Raw genomic sequence first — 27,743 nt, forward strand, 5'->3', positions numbered from 1 at the left:
CTAGCTCTGTTGTTGGCTGACCCACATCCTCCATCTCCAGACTACCAGCAATGTGTACCTCCTCACCACCACATCTGGAACACAGGAAATCTACATGCAGTGAAGAAAAGACAACGCTAAATATGGCTGATGGGAGGATGGGGGAAGTGGAACTGTCAGAAATATAGTGGAAGTAATTTAGGAAAACCAGTGAAGGAGTTATTGATTGAGTGAGTGAGGGAGAAACCAGAAATAGGCTACAGACATTGTTACCAATGGAGAATTGATCCCAGGTCAATCAAAATCAACACTGTACTCACGAGTCTACGGGAGATAACTCTCATTTGTGTTTTAATTCTTGCCAGGTGTGCTGTTTTCGTAATTGAATTGTAATAGTCAATTACCATGCTCAACATGACTGATTAGAAGCTGTATACCACTAATATGTGGTATTGCTGAGTTGAGTGACATCATTCAGTGCAATAGTGAAACAGAAGCCTTGTCAATTCTTTTATCAGGCATTCAGAAAACAAGTTACAGTTTTTAAGCAGGCCTAATTTCTTTCCATTTCAAGCAAACATAAAAGAAACCAAGACCTTGTACTTGGTCAGCTAATAAAAATGCCACAGAAAACCTTGCCATGAATTAAAATACAACAAGCATTGTCACTAAGGTGACATAATCCCCCGTCGCAAATTATCAAATCAAATTTAAAAGTAATGAAAGTGAAGGTCGGAGGTTTAAGATGAAGTTAAATGTCGACAAAAACATGACCAGTCAACCTCTCTTGATAACATGCTCTGTAGCTGTTCAAACACACAAATATTTTCAAGACTCACTTTGATCTTGACATGAATGTCATGGTGTATGAAATATGCAAAAGTAGTAATAAAGAAATTACTTATCAAAAAACATTCAAGAGAATTCTTGAAAGTCTATGAAGAAAATCCAGTGAACCGACTTCTTGAGATAGCTTGCTCATAATCTTAACATGCAGGTTAACATGCTGAAATCTTAAAGGTGTTGCTGTGACCTTGAAAAGTATGTGAAAGTCACCAAAATCGACTGGGCCCTGTGCCTTCCCTAGATAAAGCTTAGTGTCAAATATGAAGAAAATCCAGTGAATGGTTCTTGAGGTATCTCACTGACAAGCTTAACATGCAGGTTAACATGCTGAAATCTTCAAAGTGCCACTGTGACCTTGAAAATTACGTGATGGTCACCAAAATCGACTGGGCTCTGCACCTCCCTACATGAAGATTGGTGTATGAAAAATCCAGTGAACGGTTCTTGAGATAATGAGTTTAGTTTTACGCCGCTTTTAGCAATATTCCAGCAATATCACGGCAGGGGACACCAGAGATGGGCTTCACACATTGTACCCATGTGGGGAATCGAACCCGGGGCTTCGGCGTGACGAGCGAACGCTTTAACCACTAGGCTACCCAACCGCCCCTTGAGATATCTCACTGACAAGGGTAAAACGTTAAAGCTCAATGAAGGTCAAGATCAGCAAACCTGACTGGGACATGTCTCATACTGTGATGAACCTAGGTACCAAATATGACAAGAATCTAGTCAACGGTTCTTAACATATTCCAATTTGTGCATACTGACGGACGGACAGAGCCTAATACTATATCCCCCGCTTCGTGCTAAACACGCGGCGGGGCATAAAAAGCTAGTGTACACAAACATGAACAATATTAAACATGGTGTCAAGTAATTCATGAGCACTATATAATGATCAGCTAATTCAAACACAATTACAGCATTATAGGCCGCACTGCAGATCCACTATGGCGATATCATGTGTGTGGACTATTGGTGATCAGTTAATGGCAGGTGGGATTGTAATTAGACAAGAGTTAACTCTGCTCACCGTTTGGGGTGTATTCACATATGAAGCTGTGTTTATCTAAACAGCCATAAGTGTCAATGATGTCATCATCTGAAAGGTAGCCACACTCCATCCTCAGACCATCTGTAGAGCCACGGAACAGGTTACCGGTTGTCCAGACATAGTTGTCCAGTGATGCCGATTTGTTCAGTCCGATCCAAGCCTCGCTGACAGACCTAAAACAGACATCCATATCAAATATGTCCCCCTTTTACAAAGAGATCCTAGTGCCAGTACTGTTGTAAGTGTAAGTTCAAGCATATGAATTCAATGTATTGATTGCTGTACACTAAGTTGATTGTTGTACAGTATATTGATTGCTGTACACTAAGTTGATTGTTGTACAGTATATTGATTGCTGTACTCTAAGTTGATTGTTGTACAAAATAGTGATGGCTGTACACTAAGTTGATTGTTGTACAGAATAGTGATTGCTGTACTCTAAGTTGATTGTTGTACAGTATATTGATTGCTGTACACTAAGTTGATTGTTGTACAGTATATTGATTGCTGTACTCTAAGTTGATTGTTGTACAGAATATTGATTGCTGTACACTAAGTTGATTGTTGTACAATATATTGATTGCTGTACTCTAAGTTGATTGTTGTACAAAATAGTGATGGCTGTACACTAAGTTGATTGTTGTACAGAATAGTGATTGCTGTACTCTAAGTTGATTGTTGTACAGTATATTGATTGCTGTACACTAAGTTGATTGTTGTACAAAATAGTGATGGCTGTACACTAAGTTGATTGTTGTACAGAATAGTGATTGCTGTACTCTAAGTTGATTGTTGTACAGTATATTGATTGCTGTACACTAAGTTGATTGTTGTACAAAATAGTGATGGCTGTACACTAAGTTGATTGTTGTACAGAATAGTGATTGCTGTACTCTAAGTTGATTGTTGTACAGTATATTGATTGCTGTACACTAAGTTGATTGTTGTACAGTATATTGATTGTTGCACTCTAAGTTGATTGTTGTACAGTATATTGATTGCTGTACTCTAAGTTGATTGTTGTACAAAATAGTGATGGCTGTACACTAAGTTGATTGTTGTACAGAATAGTGATTGCTGTACTCTAAGTTGATTGTTGTACAGTATATTGATTGCTGTACACTAAGTTGATTGTTGTACAAAATAGTGATGGCTGTACACTAAGTTGATTGTTGTACAGAATAGTGATGGCTGTACACTAAGTTGATTGTTGTACAGTATATTGATTGCTGTACACTAAGTTGATTGTTGTACAGTATATTGATTGTTCCACTCTAAGTTGATTGTTGTACAGTATATTGATTGCTGTACTCTAAGTTGATTGCTGTACAGTATATTGATTGTTGCACTCTAAGTTGATTGCTGTACAGTATATTGATTGCTCTACACTAAGGTGATTGTTGTACAGTATATTGATTGCTGTACTCTAAGTTGATTGTTGTACAATATATTGATTGCTGTACACTAAGTTGATTGTTGTACAGTATATTGATTGCTGTACACTAAGTTGATTGTTGTACAGTATATTGATTGCTGTACTCTAAGTTGATTGTTGTACAAAATAGTGATGGCTGTACACTAAGTTGATTGTTGTACAGTATATTGATTGCTGTACTCTAAGTTGATTGTTGTACAAAATAGTGATGGCTGTACACTAAGTTGATTGTTGTACAGAATAGTGATTGCTGTACACTAAGTTGATTGCTGTACAGTATATTGATTGCTGTACACTAAGTTGATTGTTGTACAGTATATTGATTGCTGTACTCTAAGTTGATTGTTGTACAATATATTGACTGCTGTACACTAAGTTGATTGTTGTACAGTATATTGATTGCTGTACACTAAGTTGATTGTTGTACAGTATATTGATTGTTGTACTCTAAGTTGATTGCTGTACACTAAGTTGATTGTTGTACAGTATATTGATTGCTGTACTCTAAGTTGATTGTTGTACAATATATTGATTGCTGTACACTAAGTTGATTGTTGTACAGTATATTGATTGCTGTACACTAAGTTGATTGTTGTACAGTATATTGATTGTTGTACTCTAAGTTGATTGCTGTACAGTATATTGAGTGCTGTACACTAAGTTGATTGTTGTACAGTATATTGATTGTTGTACTCTAAGTTGATTGTTGTACAGTATATTGATTGTTGTACTCTAAGTTGATTGCTGTACAGTAATAATGTCACTTCAACACTAAATATCAATTCAGTTTGTGATGAAGCCCATGGAAGTTTACTTACTGGTTTTTCATGATCTCTCCAAGAAACAGTAATAGTTGATCGTCCTCGATGGTGGCCAGTGATCCCCCGTGGGTGACACTGCAGTTAGTCTTGGCCGACTCCCAGTCCTTCAAGTCAGTGTAGAGGATGTAGCAATGGTGATTGCCACTGTATTTGTCCCCCAGCAGGCAAGGTGTTGAAACTGACAAGAAAACGTTCACGTGATACAACATATTTCCACCCTGACTACATCTACATGTTTGTATGGTCATTATCCCAGAGAACCAGGACTGAAATCTCCAGGTTTGTTGCTTCAAACAGACAATTCTTGTGCTACACAAAGTATGTATATTTTTATTGTATGTTGCGTAACACAATACTGTTTCACGCCATGTAGCAGCTATATCAGAAACAATTACATCCGTGCCAGACAAACTAGTGTGGTAGACATTACAAGGAATGTCTGATTTCATTAGGGTATTATCAGGGTTTATGTGAAGAAGCATGTATCCAGTTCGTATAAACATACAGACTGGACACACAAAAATGGCTATATATTTCATCCCGACGGAAGCACAACCAAATTAATTGCACCAAATTCTTGACAAGAAATATATGGTTCCTCTAGCAAAAATAATTACTAATTCATGGGGTTTAGTACTCTATACCATTACAGCACCCTGAAATTTCCTTGATCCTTGAAATTAGTCATTGGGCTTCCTGTGGGACCCTGGTTTGGGATGTTTAAGTCAAACGATGACATACAGTCAACAAAGTCATCGAGCCTGTCCAGCCAATCCACTTTTGACAAGTTATAGAGTGATGGAGACCAATTATACAACTAACACAGCTCATATGAACATGTCTTTATGTTTATTTTCTATAAAGTAAAACTGAAGAATGAGGACTATTTTTATAGATATACAACTTCTTTATTCTATATAGGCGACGTTTCAACATAGATTCTAATGTCGTTGTCAAGCAAGCTGATAAGCTATGACATGGTTGATCTTTTCACCAATGTCCCCTGTGAAGAAGCCCTCGCTGTCATCAAATCCAGAGTCAAAGAAATCCACTCCACCCTTGACACCCACCTTTCCCCTGACAGCATCAATGAACTCATCAATGAATGCATCAGTTCCACCTACACCACTGGCTTGACAACGACATTAGAATCTATGTCGGAATGTCGCCTATATTGAATAAAGAAGTTGTATATCCATAAAAATAGTCCTCATTCTTCATCTACCCAACTTCTAGAATGCCAATCAAAGAAGTAAAACTGGCCACATCTAAAACTCCGAAACAAACTTAAAATGGCTATTAGAAACAGTTTGTTATGACATAAATTTACTGTTCGCATAAACAATATCATTGTTAGAGTTCTTTTCAGTTTGTCCTTTATAGACATTTCGCTAAAAGGAGAAATTGTAAATTTGCTTTCTTTTCCCCTCATTTGTTGAGTTGTGCATATAAAGGTATTTAATATAGTTCTAGGTGTTTCATTTACTGCTTATACCATTGAATTCCAGCTCGCAAATTTTCAGCTAATGTTGTTCTATGCACCCCACACTAGTAACTATACATATATGACCTCTGCAGAATGTTACTCCTTACTGATGATTCATAACTCTGGACAATTTCACCTTAAAGGATAAACTGGGCTTCAATACAAGACAATACATGCTGGCAATAAAACATTGCGATCGAAGAAAACTCAGTGATACAGAGCATATTTGCTGAAAGGCTAAATGTTATATATTACCTGTATCAGAGCCCTCTAAATGTTATACATTACCTGTATCAGAGCCCTCTAAATGTTATACATTACCTGTATCAGAGCCCTCTAAATGTTATATATTACCTGTATCAGAGCCCTCTAAATGTTGTATATTACCTGTATCAGAGCCCTCTAAATGTTATATATTACCTGTATCAGAGCCCTCTAAATGTTATATATTACCTGTATCAGAGCCCTCTAAATGTTATATTACCTGTATCAGAGCCCTCTAAATGTTATATATTACCTGTATCAGAGCCCTCAAATGTTATATATTACCTGTATCAGAGCCCTCTAAATGTGATATATTACCTGTATCAGAGCCCTCTAAATGTTATATATTACCTGTATCAGAGCCCTCTAAATGTTATATATTACCTGTATCAGAGCCCTCTAAATGTTATATATTACCTGTATCAGAGCCCTCTAAATGTTATATTACCTGTATCAGAGCCCTCTAAATGTTATATATTACCTGTATCAGAGCCCTCTAAATGTTATATATTACCTGTATCAGAGCCCTCTAAATGTGATATATTACCTGTATCAGAGCCCTCTAAATGTTATATATTACCTGTATCAGAGCCCTCTAAATGTTATATATTACCTGTATCAGAGCCCTCTAAATGTTATATATTACCTGTATCAGAGCCCTCCTGTGCAGTTCTGCTCCAGACGATCTCAGAGTTGTAGCCATAGGTAAACCTGGAATTCACAGATGCCGGCTCCGACAGTTTCACACAATCCTCACACCACAATTTCCCATCATCATCCAGACTGGAGACCTTCATAGAAGTATCCACCTCACCACAGCTCCCACACTCAGAGCAGCACAGTTTTATCTTCAGTTGGAAGTTGCCCGGATACAGAAATGTATGTGACACTGATGTCAAGGACGTTGTCACAATATGGCTGCCATCTCCGAAGTCCACCTCCATGGTGTCATACGTGACGTCCCATTGAAGAGCCAGGGTGACGGGAGTTCCTATGACGACGGGAGATGTATAGTTGACCTTGATTCCCGACATTATACCCTTGGCCCCTGCGATGATTGTATAGGATTCTTCACAAGCACAGGTGCAGTTGACATTGACGTCACCACAGAAACAGTCATTATGCATCGTCATTACAAAGTAGGTGTAGTTTTTGTTGAAACAGAACTGGTGGCACTCTGTCAAGTTGCTGGCCTTCCGCTGCGTGTTGTAGACGACGAACCTGGACTGGGAGGCCTCCTGGACACATGTGGCAGACGCGAGGCTGCCTGTGTAGCACAGAGTAAACACATAAGTCAGTTCTCTACAGCACAGGCATCACACATAGAACAACTAGAACATGGATAAACAATATACTGGTGAATTCAGTACTGCCTGAGTCTAGCCCTGCCGCTGTTACCGTACTGCACACCTAAGTTCATGAACTTTAACAACAGCTAATAAAACTGTTTGTAGAGACTGATTTAACCAACCCAATACTTAATACCAAAATCACATGTTTAAAAATGCATTTATAGATTTGATATAAATTAATTTACCACAAATTTCATCTACCATGAAGCTGAATCAATTTACCAGTATTCAAATTAACTGACAAAGTCAACCCACAGATGGATTCAGAAGATATTGAAGAATGTCTACTTGTCAGTAACAGAAGCAGCACATATGTATCTTAAACACCATACAAAATATGGACTGTTGATATGATAACACATATGGTCAAAGAGAATTCTGGTACACCCAACACACTTAAGGTGCATATGATCTAAATGCTCAATACTGATAAACACACACACTGGCAGTGTCTCTATCTATAACATGATAGGATTTCTAAAAAACAATAAAAAACAATCTGATGATGTTTAAAATGAGGAATGGTTTAAGTCTGATGACAGTATGATAATGGCACGCTTGATATTGGTATTATATGAAGTGTATATATTTATTAGAAGCCTACACCACAAGACGATACATGGCACTGATTCACAATGACCATCTGATTGAATATTGGTGTAATGGAGAGGAACTTCTTATCTTGTCATTTGGTGTAAGTCCAAGAGTGGATCAGTGGGTCAAAGGACCAATGGGCCTATTACCATTCTGGGTTGGTTTGGTTGGTTTTACAAAACATGTCAGATTATATGTCTATTTTTGATGTTTTGGTTTACCAGGGTCAGCAGATCCTGTACAAAACATCACCCAAATAAATATGTTTTGAAAGCCTACAGAGGATCTAAGGAACTTGAATATGTAGGGATGACCAGCAGATTCTTGAACAGTACTCTACTGACTCTCCCCTCAAGACAAGGTATACAAGATACCATTCAAGTTACCTTTCTTGTTATAAATTCTCAAGTTTCCATGACAATGACAAAATGACATGGTTCCAACCAAAACGTCTAGTCAGCTGAAAAAGGACCTATCTGACGCACAAAGACCTTTTGAGTGATGATACCGACAGATGTGTCACTCCTACAGACTCAGATGAGTTTACTGATGTCATGAAAGTATCACAGCCTCACAGAAATCAAACAGAGTGAAATAATTGAAACATTAATGGAGTGGGTGAGTGAGTGAGTGTGTTGGGTATAATGTCCCTTTACACAGTATTCTAGTTATATCACACAGTGTCAGCGTGAGGTGGGAGGGAAGTCTGAAGTCATGTCAGTTTCAGCTTTGAGAAACCCATGACCACAGGATTCAAACTCACAATCAACAGTTTCTGGCAAATACAACGGAAACTTATTCTTTTCATTCAATTAAAATTCAAAACAAGTGAGTGAGTTATACGCTGCATTTAGCAAGATTACAGCAATATCACGGCAGGGTGACACCAGAAATGGGCTTCACACATTGTACCCATGTGGGGAATCGAACCCGGGCCTTCGCCTTCGAACGCTTCAACCACTAGGCTACCCCACTGCCCCTCAAAACAACTAATTAAGGAACATCAACAAATGTATTTATGGCAATAAACAACCAACCCAAATTTGGAAGTGTTGTGATGATTGCTGTGAAAACATGTGATGAAATAGTGACTCTCCGCTACTATACATTAAAATAAATGTTAGATAACTACAATGACATGCCTACAAACAAAGGCATTATACATACAGGCATGCACATGCATGTGGCATATGTAGGCATATGCAGATACATGGGTGATGTCATAACAAGGGGCACATCAGGGGTTAAAGATGGAACAGATGCAAGTAAAGGAAGAGCTATGGGCAGATAATAACAACTAACTTTATCAAGGCACTTAACAGAATAACAACTAAGATTACCACTTGGCATATTACATACTAAGTCTATGGTGAGGGTACACTGGCATTTCTATACAACAAATTATCTTTAACACAATTACTTTTCAATAATAAAATATTTGTTTATTTCAAATTTATTATCTTATACATTTAATAAATGAATTGGTATATGAGAATGAAAAATGAAACTGTAAATACTAATTTCCATACAATTAACTGTTTCACTACACCCATGTACTGCTAGACTCACCACTGATGTCAGTTTTGTCTGTAGCCGTGTGTTTAGGGTCATACTCAGGATCGTCTGGAGCTTCTCGTTTGACAAGCTTATGGCAGCCTGACGCTACAGAGTTAGCATTGAGATTAGTTGTATGCCAGCCGGCACCACCTATCCCACATAGCAAGCACATAAGACAAGTTCAAGGACTAACAAGGACCAGTGCAATGTATGAAAGTTTTAACAATGAAACGTTTGGCTTCTTCTGTTAGGGGTTTCAGCACAGAGTGAAGCTAGGGGCTTGTGTTGACCTCCTTATACTGTTTTATTCCTCTACTTACACTCATACTAAGTGCAAATGACCACGTGAGATGTTTTCATGGTTGGTGCACAGTACTGTTTATCTTTTACAAGTTTAAGATATCTACAAAACTGTCTTAAAGTATTGACTGATCTGGGAAAGTCAATGTCCACCAAATCATATAACACTTATTATCATAAAGAAAATAGAAAAAAATCTGTTGAGGAATGTAGACACTGACATCTGACACATAGCTGTTAGGAAAACACTGTAGAATAGTTGTAGCTCGGTGGAGTGACAAGTCCAATACAAAATAACATTAGGGAGCTGCGAGAGATATGAATACCCCAGCTAGACCATTAACAGTGTTAAAACAATACATACCAATAGATAACTCAACATCATGCACCCTTCTTTCATGGGCCGGATAGCCATGTTTTCTGCCCCTTTTCTAAGTAACTGATGTGATCCCATTTTCCCATTCCAGAGAGTTATAATGCCAGACTCAACCGTGTCAGTTAGACCTACATCTATTTATTATGGTCGCCTAGATCAACAGAGTGGAAGGTCTATCACATGTAACCAATGGCCTAATTGTGGCTATAACAGATTGTTATCATTACTTCAGACGTTGAGCAAACAGAGCATATAGTCCTTGTTATGTCCCCTTGCTTAGTCTCAGCAGAAGAATGATACCGTCTCCCTGACAACTGGCTAAATGACAAATGGGCTGAGCTGGGAAGGCTTTAAAGAGTTTGTTGGGGAGACACTGATAGGCTTATACAGAGATTCTGTGGCAGGGAACTGGAGGGTGGGAGTTCCCATACTATAGTATGCTACTCATGGACCCCATAATACAAACAGGGTCCATGTACTAACTTGGAACTAAGGTTGAACTGTACATTCATCTTACACCTGATGTCCATATAAACACGTACAATATCCATAACAAAAATACCTGGAAGGGAAAGGTGGAATTTGGCTTAACAAAAAACAAGATGGACGTCACATAACGAGTATTCAAAATCAATGGTGAAATGAGAATATACAGGTTCTCAATTTGAGATTTGTAAGCAGTTCCTGCACAGTTTAGGTGCTCCTCAACTTGTAGAACTACATTTCACTTGAAGTCAGGGATCTTGAGTAGCAGAAAGAAAGCCAAACAAAGGTCAAGGACAAATTAACACGACAGGACAAGGGGTGGACTTTACTAAACAAATGATGTATATATGGGTCAACACAGGGTCAAAGTCAGTGAAGACATGAAGCATTTTTCTACTTTAGCAGACAATAAACTTGTGTCTTGTGTGCAAGACCTCTAGTTTTCAAATTTCAACTGTTTAGAATTCTTCAAGTTGAACAAGTGTTTTTTACTCGGTCTCTGGACACATGACACAAGAAAAACAACAGGTGAACATAACATGTCTACATTTGTGGTCACTCTATGTATTGAGACAATCATGGTTCATTCTTTGTATCATAAATTGATATGTGCAGAATACCAACTTTTACCTTTTGTAGGCATGAAAATTAGGTATTATGTTTTTCTTCAAAAGTCCATTTAAGTGTGTCTTGGTTGGTGTGGTTAAATACCCAGAAATATTCTAACCAAAAGTTATAATTTCCACAATATTATTTGAGTGACCCAATACATAGATATTCAACAAATGTATACAAATGGAGGCTTTGAATAAATAAACATGCATATATGCAAAACAACAGTGGCTTATAACATTTAACACTTGCAGATAAGGAAAAGGTAGACTACAAAATTGATCTGAAGATATTTTAGTGCCCAAATGCCCATTTGATAACACAGATATATGTTAAACTCATAATACACCATACACCTTAATAAAACTTTCCTGTACAAAATGTTAAAACATACCATGAAGGACAAGTGTGTCTAACTCATTCAGTCACATCACATCACCAGATGACTTGTTTTGGTCCTGTGGTGTGTCATGTCAAGAGACATGGCTTAGAATCCAACAACGGCTCAGTGTTACAAATGGTATGGTCTGACCAAAAAGGTTTCGGAAGCAAAAACCAAATTTCAATTGAAAAGGATGTTACTTAAAAACTCTTGAAATATAAAAACAAATATTAGTGATATGGTAACTTTTGGGTCACGGGAAATATATATATTTTAACAAGCCTAAAAAGACAGTAAATATGGATTTCCTTTCACAGTCATTGTCCTTCACGTTATGCTGAGAAAAATACCCAGGATCGAAGTGCAACTGATTCTCTGACAGTATAACATACTTCAAAATGTTATTTAGACTGTATTGAAGGTTTGTTTGAGCCTTGAGGCTTGCAGAGAATAAGTTGCCTTCTCTGATCACACCTGCTTCATAACCAACCCCATGTTATTGTATTGTAACGTGTAACCATGTAGATATTACTGAATCTCAAAACAAACAAGCCAGTATATCATCATGTTCACAGATTCTTGTTGACAAATTAGGCAACAATGAAATACTGCAGTATAAGTGTAGTTTATCAACACAGTGATGGTGTCTCAGTTGATCCACCATTTTAGAAAGTTCTATGAAAAAGTATTCAACATTTTGGTTCCAGATAGACTACTCTCAAATACTCCTAAAATTCCATAAATTAATAAATGTCTGTTTTATATGAATATTACTACCCATCCAGAACAAATTATTTCATCACAACAGAGCATAGCCACAATGAAAATACAACCCTGCTGTCAATAGGAATCTGTGAATATAACAAGTAAAGTCGTCTACTTCAAAATAACCATCAAACTGCTATTGTTTCTATATTTCAGTGAAATATAAATAGATACAAAAGATCCCCTTCGTAAGCCAACATTGGCATATATGTCAGACTTACAAGAAAACTTGGACCTGGACACATCCATAAGGGCTGTATCTGGGTGTTTGGTGCAGCGGACTTGGTCCCGGTCCTGGAAGATAGTCTGCCCTTTCTTAACATTCATCCGATCACGCAGCCATTGTAGAGAGCAGTCACAGTTCCAGGGGTTGTCAGCCAGCCATCTGCAGCAAGTCAAACAAACCCTCATGTACGTGAATTAAAGACAAATTTATCAGCTTGAATTACTATCAGTTCCAGGGGTTACAAACTACAGCAAGCCAAACAAACCCTCATGTACGTGAATTAAAGACAAATTTATCAGCTTGAATTACTATCAGTTCCAGGGGTTACAAGCTACAGTAAGTCAAACAAACCCTCATGTACGTGAATTAAAGACGAATTTATCAGCTTGAATTACTATCAGTTCCAGGGGTTACAAGCTACAGCAGGTCAAACAAACCCTCATGTACGTGAATGAAAGACGAATTTATCAGCTTGAATTACTATCAGTTCCAGGGGTTACAAGCTACAGCAGTCAAACAAACCCTCATGTACGTGAATTAAAGAATCGTACGTGAATTAAAGAACGAATCTGTCAGCTTGAATTTCTATCAGTTCCAGGGGTTACAAGCTACAGCAGTCAAATAAACCCTCATGTACATGAATTAAAGAATCATGTACGTGAATTAAAGAACGAATCTATCAGCTTGAATTTCTATCAGTTCCAGGGGTTACAAGCTACAGCAAGTCAAACAAACCCTCATGTACGTGAATTAAAGAACGAATCTGTCAGCTTGAATTACTATCAGTTCCAGGGGTTACAAGCTACAGCAAGTCAAACAAACCCTCATGTACGTGAATTAAAGAACGAATCTGTCAGCTTGAATTTCTATCAGTTCCGGGGGTTACAAGCTACAGCAAGTCAAACAAACCCTCATGTACGTGAATTAAAGAACGAATCTGTCAGCTTGAATTTCTATCAGTTCCGGGGGTTACAAGCTACAGCAGGTCAAACAAACCCTCATGTACATGAATTAAAGAATCATGTACGTGAATTAAAGAACGAATCTATCAGCTTGAATTACTATCATTTCCAGGGATTACAAGCACACAGCAAGTCAAACAAACCCTCATGTACGTGAATGGTTAAGGTCTGTTTGTCTGACTATCTGGCTGTCTGTCTGTATATGTGGTAGTTATTTACTTAACTCACAGGAAATATATTCTGAGAAAATTTAAGAAGAACAAGTGTTTGCCACTGATATGGCAATGTCCCCCGCCGCTAAAGAATGGAATATATATATCTACTACTTTTTATTTTTGGGTCACATACAAGATGCCTGAAATGACTGGTGTCTGTATTATCACCCAATGTAGGCTGTCAACATACTAGTACTTGAAAACATCGGGTGCAATGTTTTATGAGATATCACGTTTAAATAAGTTTGAAAAGCGGTCAAAGTGTTGTGGTGACCATGAAGATAAGGTCAAGGTCACCCAAATAAACTGGTGTCTGCGTAATACCCCAATGTAAACTGTCACAAAATTTGAAGACATTGGGTACAACAGTCCATGAGATATCGCGTTAACAAGAGTTAAAACTGTGAAAAGTGTCGTGGTGACCTTGAAGATAAGGTCAAGGTAACCCAAATCAACTGGTGTCTGCGTAATCCCCCCAATGTATGCTGTCACTAAATTTGAAGACATTGGGTATGACAGTCCATGAGATGTCGCGTTAGGAAGAGTTTGAAAAGTGTTCAAAGTGTTGTGGTGACAGTGAAGATAAGGTCAAGGTCACCCAAATAAACTGGTGTCTGCGTAATCCCCTAAAGTAGGCTGTCACCAAATTTGAAGACACTGGGTACTACAGTGCATGAGATATCACGTTAACAACAGTTTGAAAAGGGGTCAAAGTGTTGTGTTGACCTTGAAAATAAGGTCAAGGTCACCCAAATCGACTGGTGTCTGCGTAATCCCCTAAAGTAGGCTGTCACCAAATTTGAAGACATTGGGTACAACGGTCCATGAGATATCGCACTAACAAGAGTTTGAAAAGTGGTCAAAGTGTCGTGGTGACCTTTTTGAAAATAAGGTCAAGGTCACCGAAATCGACTGGTGTCTGGGTAATCTCCACATGTAGGCTGTCTGCAAATTTGAAGACATTGGGTACAACAGTTCATGAGATATCGTGTTAATAAGAATCGGGACGTACGTTCGTACGGACGGATGCCGCTGAATACATAGTCCCCCGTTCCGCGTTGCGGCAGGGGACAACAAAAGGTCAAACTATAATATACAACAACATGGTTATGTGTTGGAGTGTAATTATTGTAGGAACAAGCGTGTGAAGTTTCAGCATCATTGGTAAAGTGGTTTCTGGGGGAATTTTGGCGATATTCCTGTTTTAATAAAAATGGCCACCTGGCAGCCATACACAAATTCCAGTTTTGAAGCTTTTCAACAAAACTAAACCTCCTGTATAAAGTTATAGCCTACCATTCGGATTTGCAAGGAATCAACCTTGCCATTTTTGGAATATACAGAGTTTATGTCATGACACTGATGCCAACGGCTGGGGGAGCTAAAAATGACAAGCATAATACAAATTAATACTTACATTTTTTCTAAGTGTTTAAGTTCATTAAATTCACTCTCTAACATAGTTGTGAAGTTGTTGTTGTTCAAATGCCTGAAAGACAAACAAAGATAAATAAATAAAAACCAAATATATTAGTTCTCCATCTCCATTGTGTTTCCTATTATATTGTCTAAAAAGTGACAGGCAAATCTGGAGAACTCTTATCAATACTTCATAGAGTGGCCTGTGTACTTATGTATGTATGAGAGAGATCTGTGCTAGCAACAAGGATGAATTGCTTACAGTTCCCTAAGGTCCGTGCTATGAAAAAGGGTTCCTTTGTCAATGTGTGATAAGTCATTCCCAGAGATGTCCCTGAAATACACAAGTAACTTCAACAAATCTATTTACATAACAATAATAATAATACAGTAGATTTGATATGTGCCAAACTTCCAGGCACTTGGTGTCTGCTCATGGTGTTTCACAAAATTAAAAAACACTGCGGTAGAGGTGCTATATTTTATTTTTTTAAATTTATTTTTTACATCCATATATTTTACCCATAAAAACAATAAGAACTGAAACACTCTTCCACCCTTTAAACCGTGATCCAGTGCATCAGGATACACTTTTCTTTGGTATCGTATCAGGACATACATTTAACAAAATATATAATTTTTGTACTGGTTTAATGACTACCACCCCAACTTTCAGCGTTTTTCTCAGTCAAAGTGTGTTGTAATTACAGTCCGTTTGAGACAAAATGTCAGTCAGCAGTAATCACATGTCTCTGTGCTTTTCGTCCTTTAGTTGCCAATGCGCCCTTGTAACAAACTGGGAAAACGCACAGATAAATGATGACAGTTTCTTAAACAACTTTTTTATTTTTGTGCCACAAATTATGCATTGGTCTGTTGTTTTTATTTCTATTTGTTTTTGTGTTAGATTGCAATTCATCGGTATCATGTTGTCTCAAACGGACTGTAACCTTTAACGTTGAATGCTTAAACAGCAATCTTTCCTTTGGAATAAGAAGTTTCCACATTCCTGGATGTGAAGTTGTATATCCTGATACAAACTGTATCAAACCTATGTATCCTGATCAGTGTGCAAAATAGCCACTGGCCCTGCTAGCCCGTGGCTAGTAAAAATCCAGCCGGGCCAGTAAATCTCCACAGTCACTGGCCTGACTGGCTCGTGAATTATCATGGGTTCATTTTTTAAATACAATACTGTCTCCGACTTGTTAAGTTATAATACACTTTTAAATCATGCAAGATTATAGCCTGATAAATGATGGTATTTTCCCTCTGTGATATTTTGCTTAGTTTCTATATTCTGATTTCGGGTTTGTGAATTATTTTGTGGGCTAGTAACTTTCAGGTATAGCTAGCCCGACTGGCTGGCAACATGTGGAAACTATTTTTTCCACTGATCCTGATACATATCATCTTGTAATCTTGCTGTATGGTCCCTCTCCCCAAATTGAGAGGTACTAATTACACCATATGATGGATCTGAACTCAAATTACAGTAGCTATAGGTTTATCTTCCAGTATCTTTTTTTTTTAGCTCTTCACTGAAACTAAATGTTTTTAACATGCTGTACTTACAATGTTTTCAATTTCGTGAATACTTTGAGGGCTTCAAAAGGGAAGTCAGCAAAGTGTGAATCGGCTAACCGGCTGTCAAAACAAGAAACATAGCCCCTTCACATCCATGTTTGTAAAATGACCATGTTCAACAATATATGTATGAGAAGGTGTTAACTTACAAACTCACTACTTGAAAAATTCATAAAAATATTTGCAGTAGTTTTCTGTTAGACATGACTACTGGGCTAATGGCAAACTATTGAGCACTGATGCCAGGCTATTGTGCACTGATGCCAGACTATTGTGCACTGATGCCAGGCTATTGTGCACTGATGCCATGATGCCAGACTATTGTGCACTGATGCCAGGCTATTGTGCACTGATGCCAGACTATTGTGCACTGATGCCAGGCTATTGTGCACTGATGCCATGATGCCAGACTATTGTGCACTGATGCCAGGCTATTGTGCACTGATGCCAGACTATTGTGCACTGATGCCAGGCTATTGTGCACTGATGCCAGGCTATTGTGCACTGATGCCAGACTATTGTGCACTGATGCCAGACTATTGTGCACTGATGCCAGGCTATTGTGCACTGATGCCAGGCTATTGAGCACTGATGCCAGGCTATTTGCACTGATGCCAGGCTATTGAGCACTGATGCCAGGCTATTGTGCACTGATGTCAGGCTATTGAGCACTGATACCAGACTATTTGCACTGATGCCAGACTATTGTGCACTTATGCCAGAAATTGAAGCTCGAAAGGCCAACTTGACATGAACCAGGTGTTAACTAGTAGCACTAAAAACTTACAAATCCTCTACAGAAATGTCGTGGTCATCATCAAAACTGAACCTTTCAATTGGATTGTTCGACAAGTCCCTGAAAAAAGAACATTTGCCAGTGAGACTAAAATGGACAAAAAGCCAGACCACTCACAGATATACATTGTGTATTTCATACACTGTAATCAGTTACCACTCAGCCTGTCAAGGCCCTTTGGGGTATCATAAACCATGCCATGTTATGAAAACAGTTTACTTTCCTATAGAAAAGGAGCTGTTTTAACCAAAGCAGGTATTATGCGTGAGTGTGTAAAGATGCTCTGCTTTATAATAGCAAGTCAGCTGACAAGGGAGGTAAGCCTGGTGTAGTATATGTTGGAGGTGGAATATACATTGATGAAATTAACACAGACCATGGCTAATCGTCAAGGTAAACATAGGAGCTGAATCAAAAATGGATCCTGAAAGGTTCACAAGAGTGAATTGCACTCCAGAGCACTGCACCATCAATGTCACCTTACATCCTAAATGAAACTTAGAGTTTCATAATATCCAGTCTATTGTGAGTCTTATAACGAATCTACAGCATCAGAGTAATTTAAGTGAAGGACACAAATTGAAAGAAGAACTGCACAAAATGGAACAGCCTTTTACACTGGTGTCACCTAGCAGATTATTTCCCTTAAAGTTGAAATATTTCACCTCAGATGTTTGGTATCTAGTTCTCCAGGCAACATGAACAGTATAGAATTCCACAACGAAATGTACTCACAAAATTTTCACTTTGGTACCATGGAGATAGGAAGTATCAATTTTCTTTATGTTGTTGTGTTGTAGATACCTGTAAGATTCAACAGAACATATGGGGTATAACAAAGTCTACTCATGGGGGCAAATATTGTCAAGTTACACGAGCCATATTCAGAGATTTAATATATTTACCAACCTGCAGTAGATAATACTTCTTTTGTAAAATGATCTGTCCCTAAATTCACCAGATTTATGAAAAAATATATAGTGCCATCGTGTAACTCCCCAGGATATGTAGTCAATGGTAATAAATGTTGACAACGATAACCCATATGTTGCTGTCAGGGTAGGGTTAAGGCTTGGGGTGGGAGTTGAAATTCAACTATTTTCTGCATAAAAGTACTAAAATCTAATGAATCAAAGTTTGTCATAGTAAGGAGACACACATGTCACAGTTGAGTTCCTTCAGTCTACCATGTTTGTAGAGTCAAATATGGATTCTGAGAAAACTGCATTTTTCTAGTGGGGGAGGGTCATAGGGAGGGGTGTACAGGACAAGAGGGTGGGAGGACAGGAGGGGGGGTTCCTGGGAAGATGTGTACTGTGAAACACAGAGAGAATTGAACACGATCGTCAAAGTGGAAAGCTCAATTACAGGTCAATATACCCGATTTCATTATATTGTAAAGGGAAATCAAGGTAGAAATATACAATAACGCAAAAAAATCCCAGGATCTGTACCAAGTTTCAAGACATTTTGAACGAGACAGATATAGATGTCTATGCTACTTGATAAGTGACAGACAGATGGCAGACATCAGCAAATACAAGCCATGAAATAGACCCACCTGACTTTCAGTCATGGGTGCTTTTAGGAAGAAAATATGACTTAGCATGATTGTTGCATAAATAACCAATATCTTCTGTTGAAGTTGTATTGAGCCACTCACAGTTCTTCTAGATGTTGTAGAGCATGTACGGTCTTGGCTATTCCTGAGTTACTCTCTAATTTGTTGGAGGAGAAATCACTATAATGAAAAACAATTATAAATAATACATTATACCATCTCTTGCTAGACAGTTGCTACTTCTGTCAAGCTTCTCAACTTGATGTTAGGACTAAAGCTATATGCTTCACTACTGTAACTTAGGCTTTGTTCAAATTGAAAACACACTCTCCAGGACATTTTGCTGTAATAGAAGAAGGGCATTTGCAACATTTTAGATTACACAAAAACAAACAATAAAATTATAAAAAAAATAATTTTAGATTACACACCCAAGAACAATGGGCTACTAATTGAAAACAGTTTGCATTGACAAGGAATCATGCTAATCATAAACTTAAGGAAACGCCAACGTGGCATTCTACAAATGGCCTTAGCACCAAGATGATCGTTACTCATACCAAAATTAACTTGTGGTAGTAGTAGTGCAAAGATGTATTCTATTCAAGAATTAATGCTAATATGGATTAACAATTTAAGAAATAATCATAAAATCTTATGGGCCAGAGTATCTTCACTGGTTATCTGTGAAGACAATCAAATAAACTTGGTCTGGTATTTGATGAGCTTAAACAATGTACTACCGTGCTACCTCACCTTCCCTTCAGCGAAAGAAGGGTATATCACTGAGATATCCTGCCAATCAAATTCAACTCATACGCTGGCTGCCACTAAACACACATCTGAGGTCAGAATGACCTTTCATCCAACCAATCACAGCGATGCTTACCAGATCGGGAATGGATAGTTGGAATATGTTTCCTAATCATGCAACTCGGAAAAGGTTAACACAAGGTATTACGCAGTATTGGGCTATGACTGATTCCTTCAGAATCATCATCCATCTCGCTTCAATGGGACAAACATTTCAAACATAAGACATTTTCCACTGACCATAGAAAGCACTGCCTTGCAGCTCTGTTCCTCTATTCAACATACCTGAATTTCTTAATTTAGAATCATAAGCTTCGTTAAAATATTTCTCACAGCAGAGTCTATAATGGAAGTTGGTAGTTTGGAACTAGTGCCTTAAAGCTCAAGAAAGCTGGTTGTGACTGGCTAATGTCGACTTCTAGCTAGTTCGTCATTTCATAGATCAGACAAAGTTGGCAGTGGTCATTATGACCTGTAGTAGGGTGTCTTCAGATCTCTGAGTAGTGGTAGCAAGCACTGAGACAAGATTTTAATGAGATTGGAGGGACATATCTATTACTTTTATTACAACATCTAAATGAATATACTGTTAAAAAACATGAGACAATGTGGGTACACAAATATACACGGAAAGAAACAATTTTTTGTGAATCTGTTAAAAGGTACTTGATGTTTAATGACTAATATTTCAATATAATTGAAAATGAACTTACATTATTTTCAGGTTAGAAAACCTATCATGGGTCAGGTCTAGCTGTGACAAGCGGTTTGCAGTAAAGTATCTGAAACAAAAATTGGAAATTGACAACAACCTGAACATATTGTACTTACATCTCTATAGCGAGCATTTGACTATAGACACACACCATACACTTTGACTCAAGTTTCAGGAAAACTGCCATTTTGTGGGATGCATACAGTTAAAAACTATATGGCTGTGCTGATTCATGTGAATGAACTGGCAATTACACACCTGGTTGATGAAAGGTTATGCAGTAAACATCAATAGATATGAATACACAGTGCCTTGAAGAAAGTGGTCAAATGTAACATGTTATAAGATTGTGGGTTCAAATTCTGAAAGGGACTTGACCGGTACTAGAAGTGGTATGTTAATAAGAAAATAAATATGCTGTATCACTGGACATCTTTTGGAACTGTAGATGTGTAGTTTGTTGACACTTGTGGAATCAACACACACAGGTATGACAACCCAAGGACGATACAGGTAGCACCTAGGCTGGTTACTCACAACAGCCACTGTGATAATGTGGAGGCTAACCAAGACAATTTTAAACATGAGCAAAATATGAGGTGTGTGACATGGATGATTGCTTAAAGGTATATGACAATGTTGATTGCTTACAGGTATGTGACAATGTTGATTGCTTACAGGTATGTGACAACGTTGATTACCTACAGGTATGTGACATTGTTGATAAATTACAGGTATGTGACACTGTTGATTGCTTACAGGTTTGTGAAATTTATTCATTACAGGCTCATGACTTATTATATTAATTACAGGTATGTGACATTGCTAATTAATTACATTTATGTGACATTGTTGAATACTTACAGGTATGTGACATTGTTGATTACTAACAGATATGTGACATTGTTGATTACTAACAGGTATGTGACATTGTTGATTACTAACAGGTATGTGACATTGTTGAATACTTACAGGTATGTGACATTGTTGGTTACTTACAGGTATGTGACATTGTTGATTACTAACAGGTATGTGACATTGTTGATTACTAACAGGTATGTGACACCGTTGATCACTAACAGGTATGTGAAATTGTTGAATACTTACAGGTATGTGACATTGTTGATTACTAACAGGTATATGACATTGTTTATAAATTACAGGTATGTGACACTGTTGATTGCTTACAGGGTTATGACATTAATTTAATACAGGCTTGTGACTTATAATATTAATTACAGGTATTTGACATTCTTTATTAATTACAGGTATGTGACATTACTAATTAATTACATTTATGTGACATTGTTGAATACTTACAGGTATGTGACATTGTTGGTTGCTTACAGGTATGTGACATTGCAGATTACAAACAGGTATGTGACTTTGTTGAATACTTACAGGTATGTGACATTGTTGATTACTAACAGGTATGTGACATTGTTGATTACTAACAGGTATGTGACATTGTTGATTACTAACAGGTATGTGACATTGTTGAATACTTACAGGTATGTGACATTGTTGGTTACTTACAGGTACCTGACATTGATTACTAACAGGTATGTGACATTGTTGAATACTTACAGGTATGTGACATTGTTGGTTACTTACAGGTATGTGACATTGTTGATTACTAACAGGTATGTGACATTGTTGATTACTAACAGGTATGTGACACCGTTGATCACTAACAGGTATGTGAAATTGTTGAATACTTACAGGTATGTGACATTGTTGATTACTAACAGGTATATGACATTGTTTATAAATTACAGGTATGTGACACTGTTGATTGCTTACAGGGTTATGACATTAATTTAATACAGGCTTGTGACTTATAATATTAATTACAGGTATTTGGCATTGTTTATTAATTACAGGTATGTGACATTACTAATTAATTACATTGATGTGACATTGTTGAATACTTACAGGTATGTGACATTGTTGGTTACTTACAGGTATGTGACATTGCTGATTACAAACAGGTTTGTGACTTTGTTGAATACTTACAGGTATGTGACATTGTTGGTTACTAACAGGTATGTGACATTGTTGATTACTAACAGGTATGTGACATTGTTGGTTACTTACAGGTATGTGACATTGCTGATTACTAACAGGTATGTGACATTGTTGGTTACTTACAGGTATGTGACATTGCTGATTACTAACAGGTATGTGACACTGTTGAATACTTACAGTAATGTGACATTGTTGGCTACTAACAGGTATGTGACATTGTTGGTTACTTACAGGTATGTGACACTGCTGATTACTAACAGGTATGTGACATTGTTGGTTACTTACAGGTATGTGACATTGCTGATTACTAACAGATATGTGACATTGTTGAATACTTACAGGTATGTGACATTGTTGGTTACTTACAGGAAGGAGACATTGATTACTTACAAGTATGTGACATTGCTGAATACTTACAAGTATGTGACATTGTTGAATACTTACAGGTATGTGACATTGCTGATTACTAACAGGTATGTGACATTGTTGATTACTAACAGGTATATGACATTGTTTATAAATTACAGGTATGTGACACTGTTGATTGCTTACAGGGTTATGACATTAATTTAATACAGGCTTGTGACTTATAATATTAATTACAGGTATTTGGCATTGTTTATTAATTACAGGTATGTGACATTACTAATTAATTACATTGATGTGACATTGTTGAATACTTACAGGTATGTGACATTGTTGGTTACTTACAGGTATGTGACATTGCTGATTACAAACAGGTTTGTGACTTTGTTGAATACTTACAGGTATGTGACATTGTTGATTACTAACAGGTATGTGACATTGTTGATTACTAACAGGTATGTGACATTGTTGGTTACTTACAGGTATGTGACATTGCTGATTACTAACAGGTATGTGACATTGTTGGTTACTTACAGGTATGTGACATTGCTGATTACTAACAGGTATGTGACACTGTTGAATACTTACAGTAATGTGACATTGTTGGCTACTAACAGGTATGTGACATTGTTGGTTACTAACAGGTATGTGACACTGCTGATTACTAACAGGTATGTGACATTGTTGGTTACTTACAGGTATGTGACATTGCTGATTACTAACAGATATGTGACATTGTTGAATACTTACAGGTATGTGACATTGTTGGTTACTTACAGGAAGGAGACATTGATTACTTACAAGTATGTGACATTGCTGAATACTTACAAGTATGTGACATTGTTGAATACTTACAGGTATGTGACATTGCTGATTACTAACAGGTATGTGACATTGTTTATTACCTACAGGTTTGTGATGTTGTTGATTACTTACAGACATGTGACATGGATGATTATTTACAGGTGAGTGACACAGCCGAATACTTGCCAGTATAGAACATTGTAGATTGTTTTGTTTGTTTGTTTGTTGATCAATGCCACACTATATGGAGATCTGTAAGTAATCAAGTATGGACCAGACAATCCAGTGATTAACATCATAAGCATCGATACTGGCAGTTGGGATACGAAAACATGTGTCAACCAAGTCAGTGAGCCTGATCACCCGATCCCATTTTTTACGACAAGCATGGGTTACTGAAGATCAATTCTAAACTGGGTCTTCATGGGTGGACAGTGTTGATTATTTAGAGGTGATTGACACTGTTGACCACTTGCTGGCATATGATACTGTTGATTACTTACAGGTGTATGACACTGTTGATTACTTACACATATATGATGTTGTTGATTACTTACAGGTGTAAGACACTGTTGATTACTTACACATATATGATATTGTTGATTACACATATATGATGTTGTTGATTACTTACAGGTGTATGACACTGTTGATTCCTTACACATATATGATATTGATGATTACTTACAGGTGTATGACACTGTTGATTACTTACACATATATGACACTGTTGATTACTTACAGGTGTATGACACTGTTGATTACTTACACATATATGATGTTGTTGATTACTTACAGGTGTATGACACTGTTGATTACTTACACATATATGATATTGATGATTACTTACAGGTGTATGACACTGTTGACACTGTTGATTACTTACTGTTGATTACATATATGATATCGACTGTTGATTACTTACAGGTGTATGACACTGTTGATTACTTACACATATATGATATTGATGATTACTTACAGGTGTATGACACTGTTGATTACTTGCACATATATGATGTTGATGATTACTTACAGGTGTATGACACTGTTGATTACTTACACATATATGTTGTTGATTACTTACAGGTGTATGATTCTGTTGATAACTGACAGGTGTACGACATTCTTCATTGCTTACAGATACAAGACATTGTTGATTATATACAGTGAGTGAGTGAGTGAGTGAGTGAGTTTAGTTTTATGCCTCACCAAGCAATATTCCAGTTATATGGTGGCGGTCTGTAAATAATTGAGTCTGGACCAGACAATCCAGTGATCAACAGCACGAGCATCGATCTATGTAATTAGAATATGGTAACATGTGTCAGCCAAGTCAGTGAGCCTGACCACCCGATCCCGTTAGCCGTCTCTTATGACAAGCATATGTTACTGGAGATCAATTCTAACCCGGATCTTCAAGGGTGAGTATTTACAGGTACATGATATTGCTGAAAGACCACGTATGTGTTGGATTTAGCTACATGTATGTAAAACTGTAAATATACTACAGGTAAGTGACAATTTCCAATACTTACAGGTATTTTACGCCACTAGGGAAGTACTTGGCATGAGGGAGTGTTTCGATCCTCTTGTTCTCACAATGCACTGTCGTCGATGAGCAGCTACATCCATATTCAGACTGGAGGTAGGGACACTCCCCCTTGACTCCCCCCACCAGCAGGCCACCCCCTTCCCCCACCACCAACAGTAGCCACAGCAGTCTGCTAAAGCCATGGCTGCCGTAGATGAGCGCGGTGGAGCGTGTCACCATACTCGACTGGTGGCCTGTGCCCAGTCCTGGTCCAGGTGAGACAGGTACGCAGCCGGACACAGGTGTTCCCTCATACTCGCTCTCCTGGGGCAGGTGTGTCAAACTCCCTCTCTAGCACCTGGGAAGGAAACATAACATTGTTTCAGCACAGTCAGATCATTAATGGCTACAGTTCTACTGTTCTAATTGTTCACAATAGTACCTGGAAAGGAAACACAACATTGTTTCAGCACAGTCAGATTATCAACAGGTATAGTTCTACTGTTCTAATTGTTCACAATAGTACCTGGAAAGGAAACACAACATTGTTTCAGCACAGTCAGATTATCAACAGGTATAGTTCTACTGTTCTAATTGTTCACAATAGTACCTGGAAAGGAAACACAACATTGTTTCAGCACAGTCAGATTATCAACAGGTATAGTTCTACTGTTCTAATTGTTCACAATAGTAGCAGGAAAGGAAACATTGTTTCAGCACAGTCAGATCAGGAATGGGCACAGTTCTACTGTTCTAATTCATGACAACACATACCCATGTACCAGAGACAGGCACAACCATATACGGGGGACATGATGTAATACATATCCTGCTATGTCAGGTGACATACAATTTGTTTTCCCAGGCAGAGCTTTCTTATCATAAGTTGATATTCTTTCTTTATGCAGGGGAATTACCACTCTTAATGATTTGTTTTTAGATTTCAGTTATCAAAGATGGGATAATGTAGGGCCAAGAATGTAGGTGAGAGGGCACTGAGATTGTTATGTTTTTTAGGCCAGCCTGGAAACACTAGTAGAAGATCTACAACAGCTGGTTTTTGAACAGTTTCTGTTATCATTCATGAGTTCTACACCAATATAACTTGTAATATATGTTATAAACTGCAATACATACATTGCAAATTGCTGTATAGCATCATGAAGTGTGATAGCTATATTCATATACCAGTATATCATACCCTGCATATCATATCAGTACGCATCCTTTTAGCGATCTCAACTCCCTTGGGAGTATACAACACAACCCTACCGTCAGGTAAGGTACTTATATGTATCACTTGTTTGTGCTATATCTCACACGGTTTATTAAAAGTTGATTTTAGGGATTTTGGCTGCAGGATATCAGTAGTGAAGAAATATCGGTCCCCAAGATCAGCTTGATGCACGAGTTATTCCATATGTTGTATGTGACATGGATGGAACATACCAGAACAAAGCGGGTGATTGACATGGGTCGAGGGAAGGGAGGATAGGGCAGGTGATTGACACAGGGGTCGAGGGTAGGGAGGATGGGGTGGGTGATTGACAGAGGAGTTGGGGGAAGGGAGGATGGGGAGGGTGATTGACACAGGGGTCAAGGGAAAGGAGGATGGGGAGGGTGATTGACACAGGGGTCGAGGGTAGGGAGGATGGGGTGGGTGATTGACAGAGGAGTCGGGGAAGGGAGGATTGGGAGGGTGATTGACACAGGGGTGAGGGAAAAGAGGATGGGGAGGGTGATTGACACAGGGGTCGAGGGTAGGGAGGATGGGGTGGGTGATTGACAGAGGAGTCGGGGAAGGGAGGATGGGGCGGGTGATTGACACAGTGGTCGAGGGTAGGGAGGATGGGGCGGGTGATTGACACAGTGGTGAGGGTTGGGAGGATGGGGTGGGTGATTGACAGAGGGGTCGAGGGAAAGGAGGATGGGAGGAGGGTGATTGACACAGGGGTCAAGGGAAGGGAGGATGGGGCGGGTGATTGACACAGGGGTCGAGGGAAGGGAGGATGTGGCGGATGATTGACACAGGGGTCGGAGGGAAGGGAGGATGGGGCAGGTGATTGACACAGTGGTCGAGGGTAGGGAGGATGGGGCGGGTGATTGACACAGTGGTCGGGGTAGGGATGGGGGGCGGGTGATTGACACAGTGGTCGAGGGTTGGGAGGATGGGGCGGTGATTGACACAGTGGTCGAGGGAAGGGAGGATGGGGAGGGTGATTGACACAGGGGTCGAGGGAAGGGAGGATGGGGTGGGTGATTGACACCGGGTCGGGTGATTGAAAAAGAGGGGTCGAGGGAAGGGGGGATGGGGAGGGCTATTGACACAGGGGTCGAGGGAAGGGAGGATGGGGAGGGTGATTGACACAGGGGTTGGAGGAAGGGAGGATGGGAGTACACTGTAGTGA

The 27,743-nt window shown here is 38.4% G+C and overlaps 1 protein-coding gene across 1 annotated transcript; it reads right to left on the bottom strand.

The window, feature by feature from the left end:
* LOC124288873 (polycystin-1-like) lies at positions 1 to 25,538 on the bottom strand. Its single transcript, XM_046725445.1, has 14 exons — positions 25,491 to 25,538; positions 25,340 to 25,443; positions 20,605 to 20,673; positions 19,181 to 19,258; positions 18,253 to 18,321; positions 17,509 to 17,577; positions 16,710 to 16,781; positions 15,397 to 15,468; positions 15,133 to 15,204; positions 12,534 to 12,697; positions 6,535 to 7,155; positions 4,136 to 4,316; positions 1,862 to 2,055; positions 1 to 74 (listed from the first exon to the last, which is right to left on the bottom strand). Exons 1-14 carry the CDS (start codon positions 25,536 to 25,538, stop codon positions 1 to 3), a joined length of 1,887 nt encoding a protein of 628 aa, XP_046581401.1.
* Between the last annotated feature and the right edge of the window lie 2,205 nt (positions 25,539 to 27,743).

Source organism: Haliotis rubra, unplaced genomic scaffold, assembly GCF_003918875.1.
Source record: "Haliotis rubra isolate DU_JTF1 unplaced genomic scaffold, ASM391887v1 Scf428, whole genome shotgun sequence".
Taxonomy (NCBI): Eukaryota; Metazoa; Mollusca; class Gastropoda; order Lepetellida; family Haliotidae; genus Haliotis; species Haliotis rubra.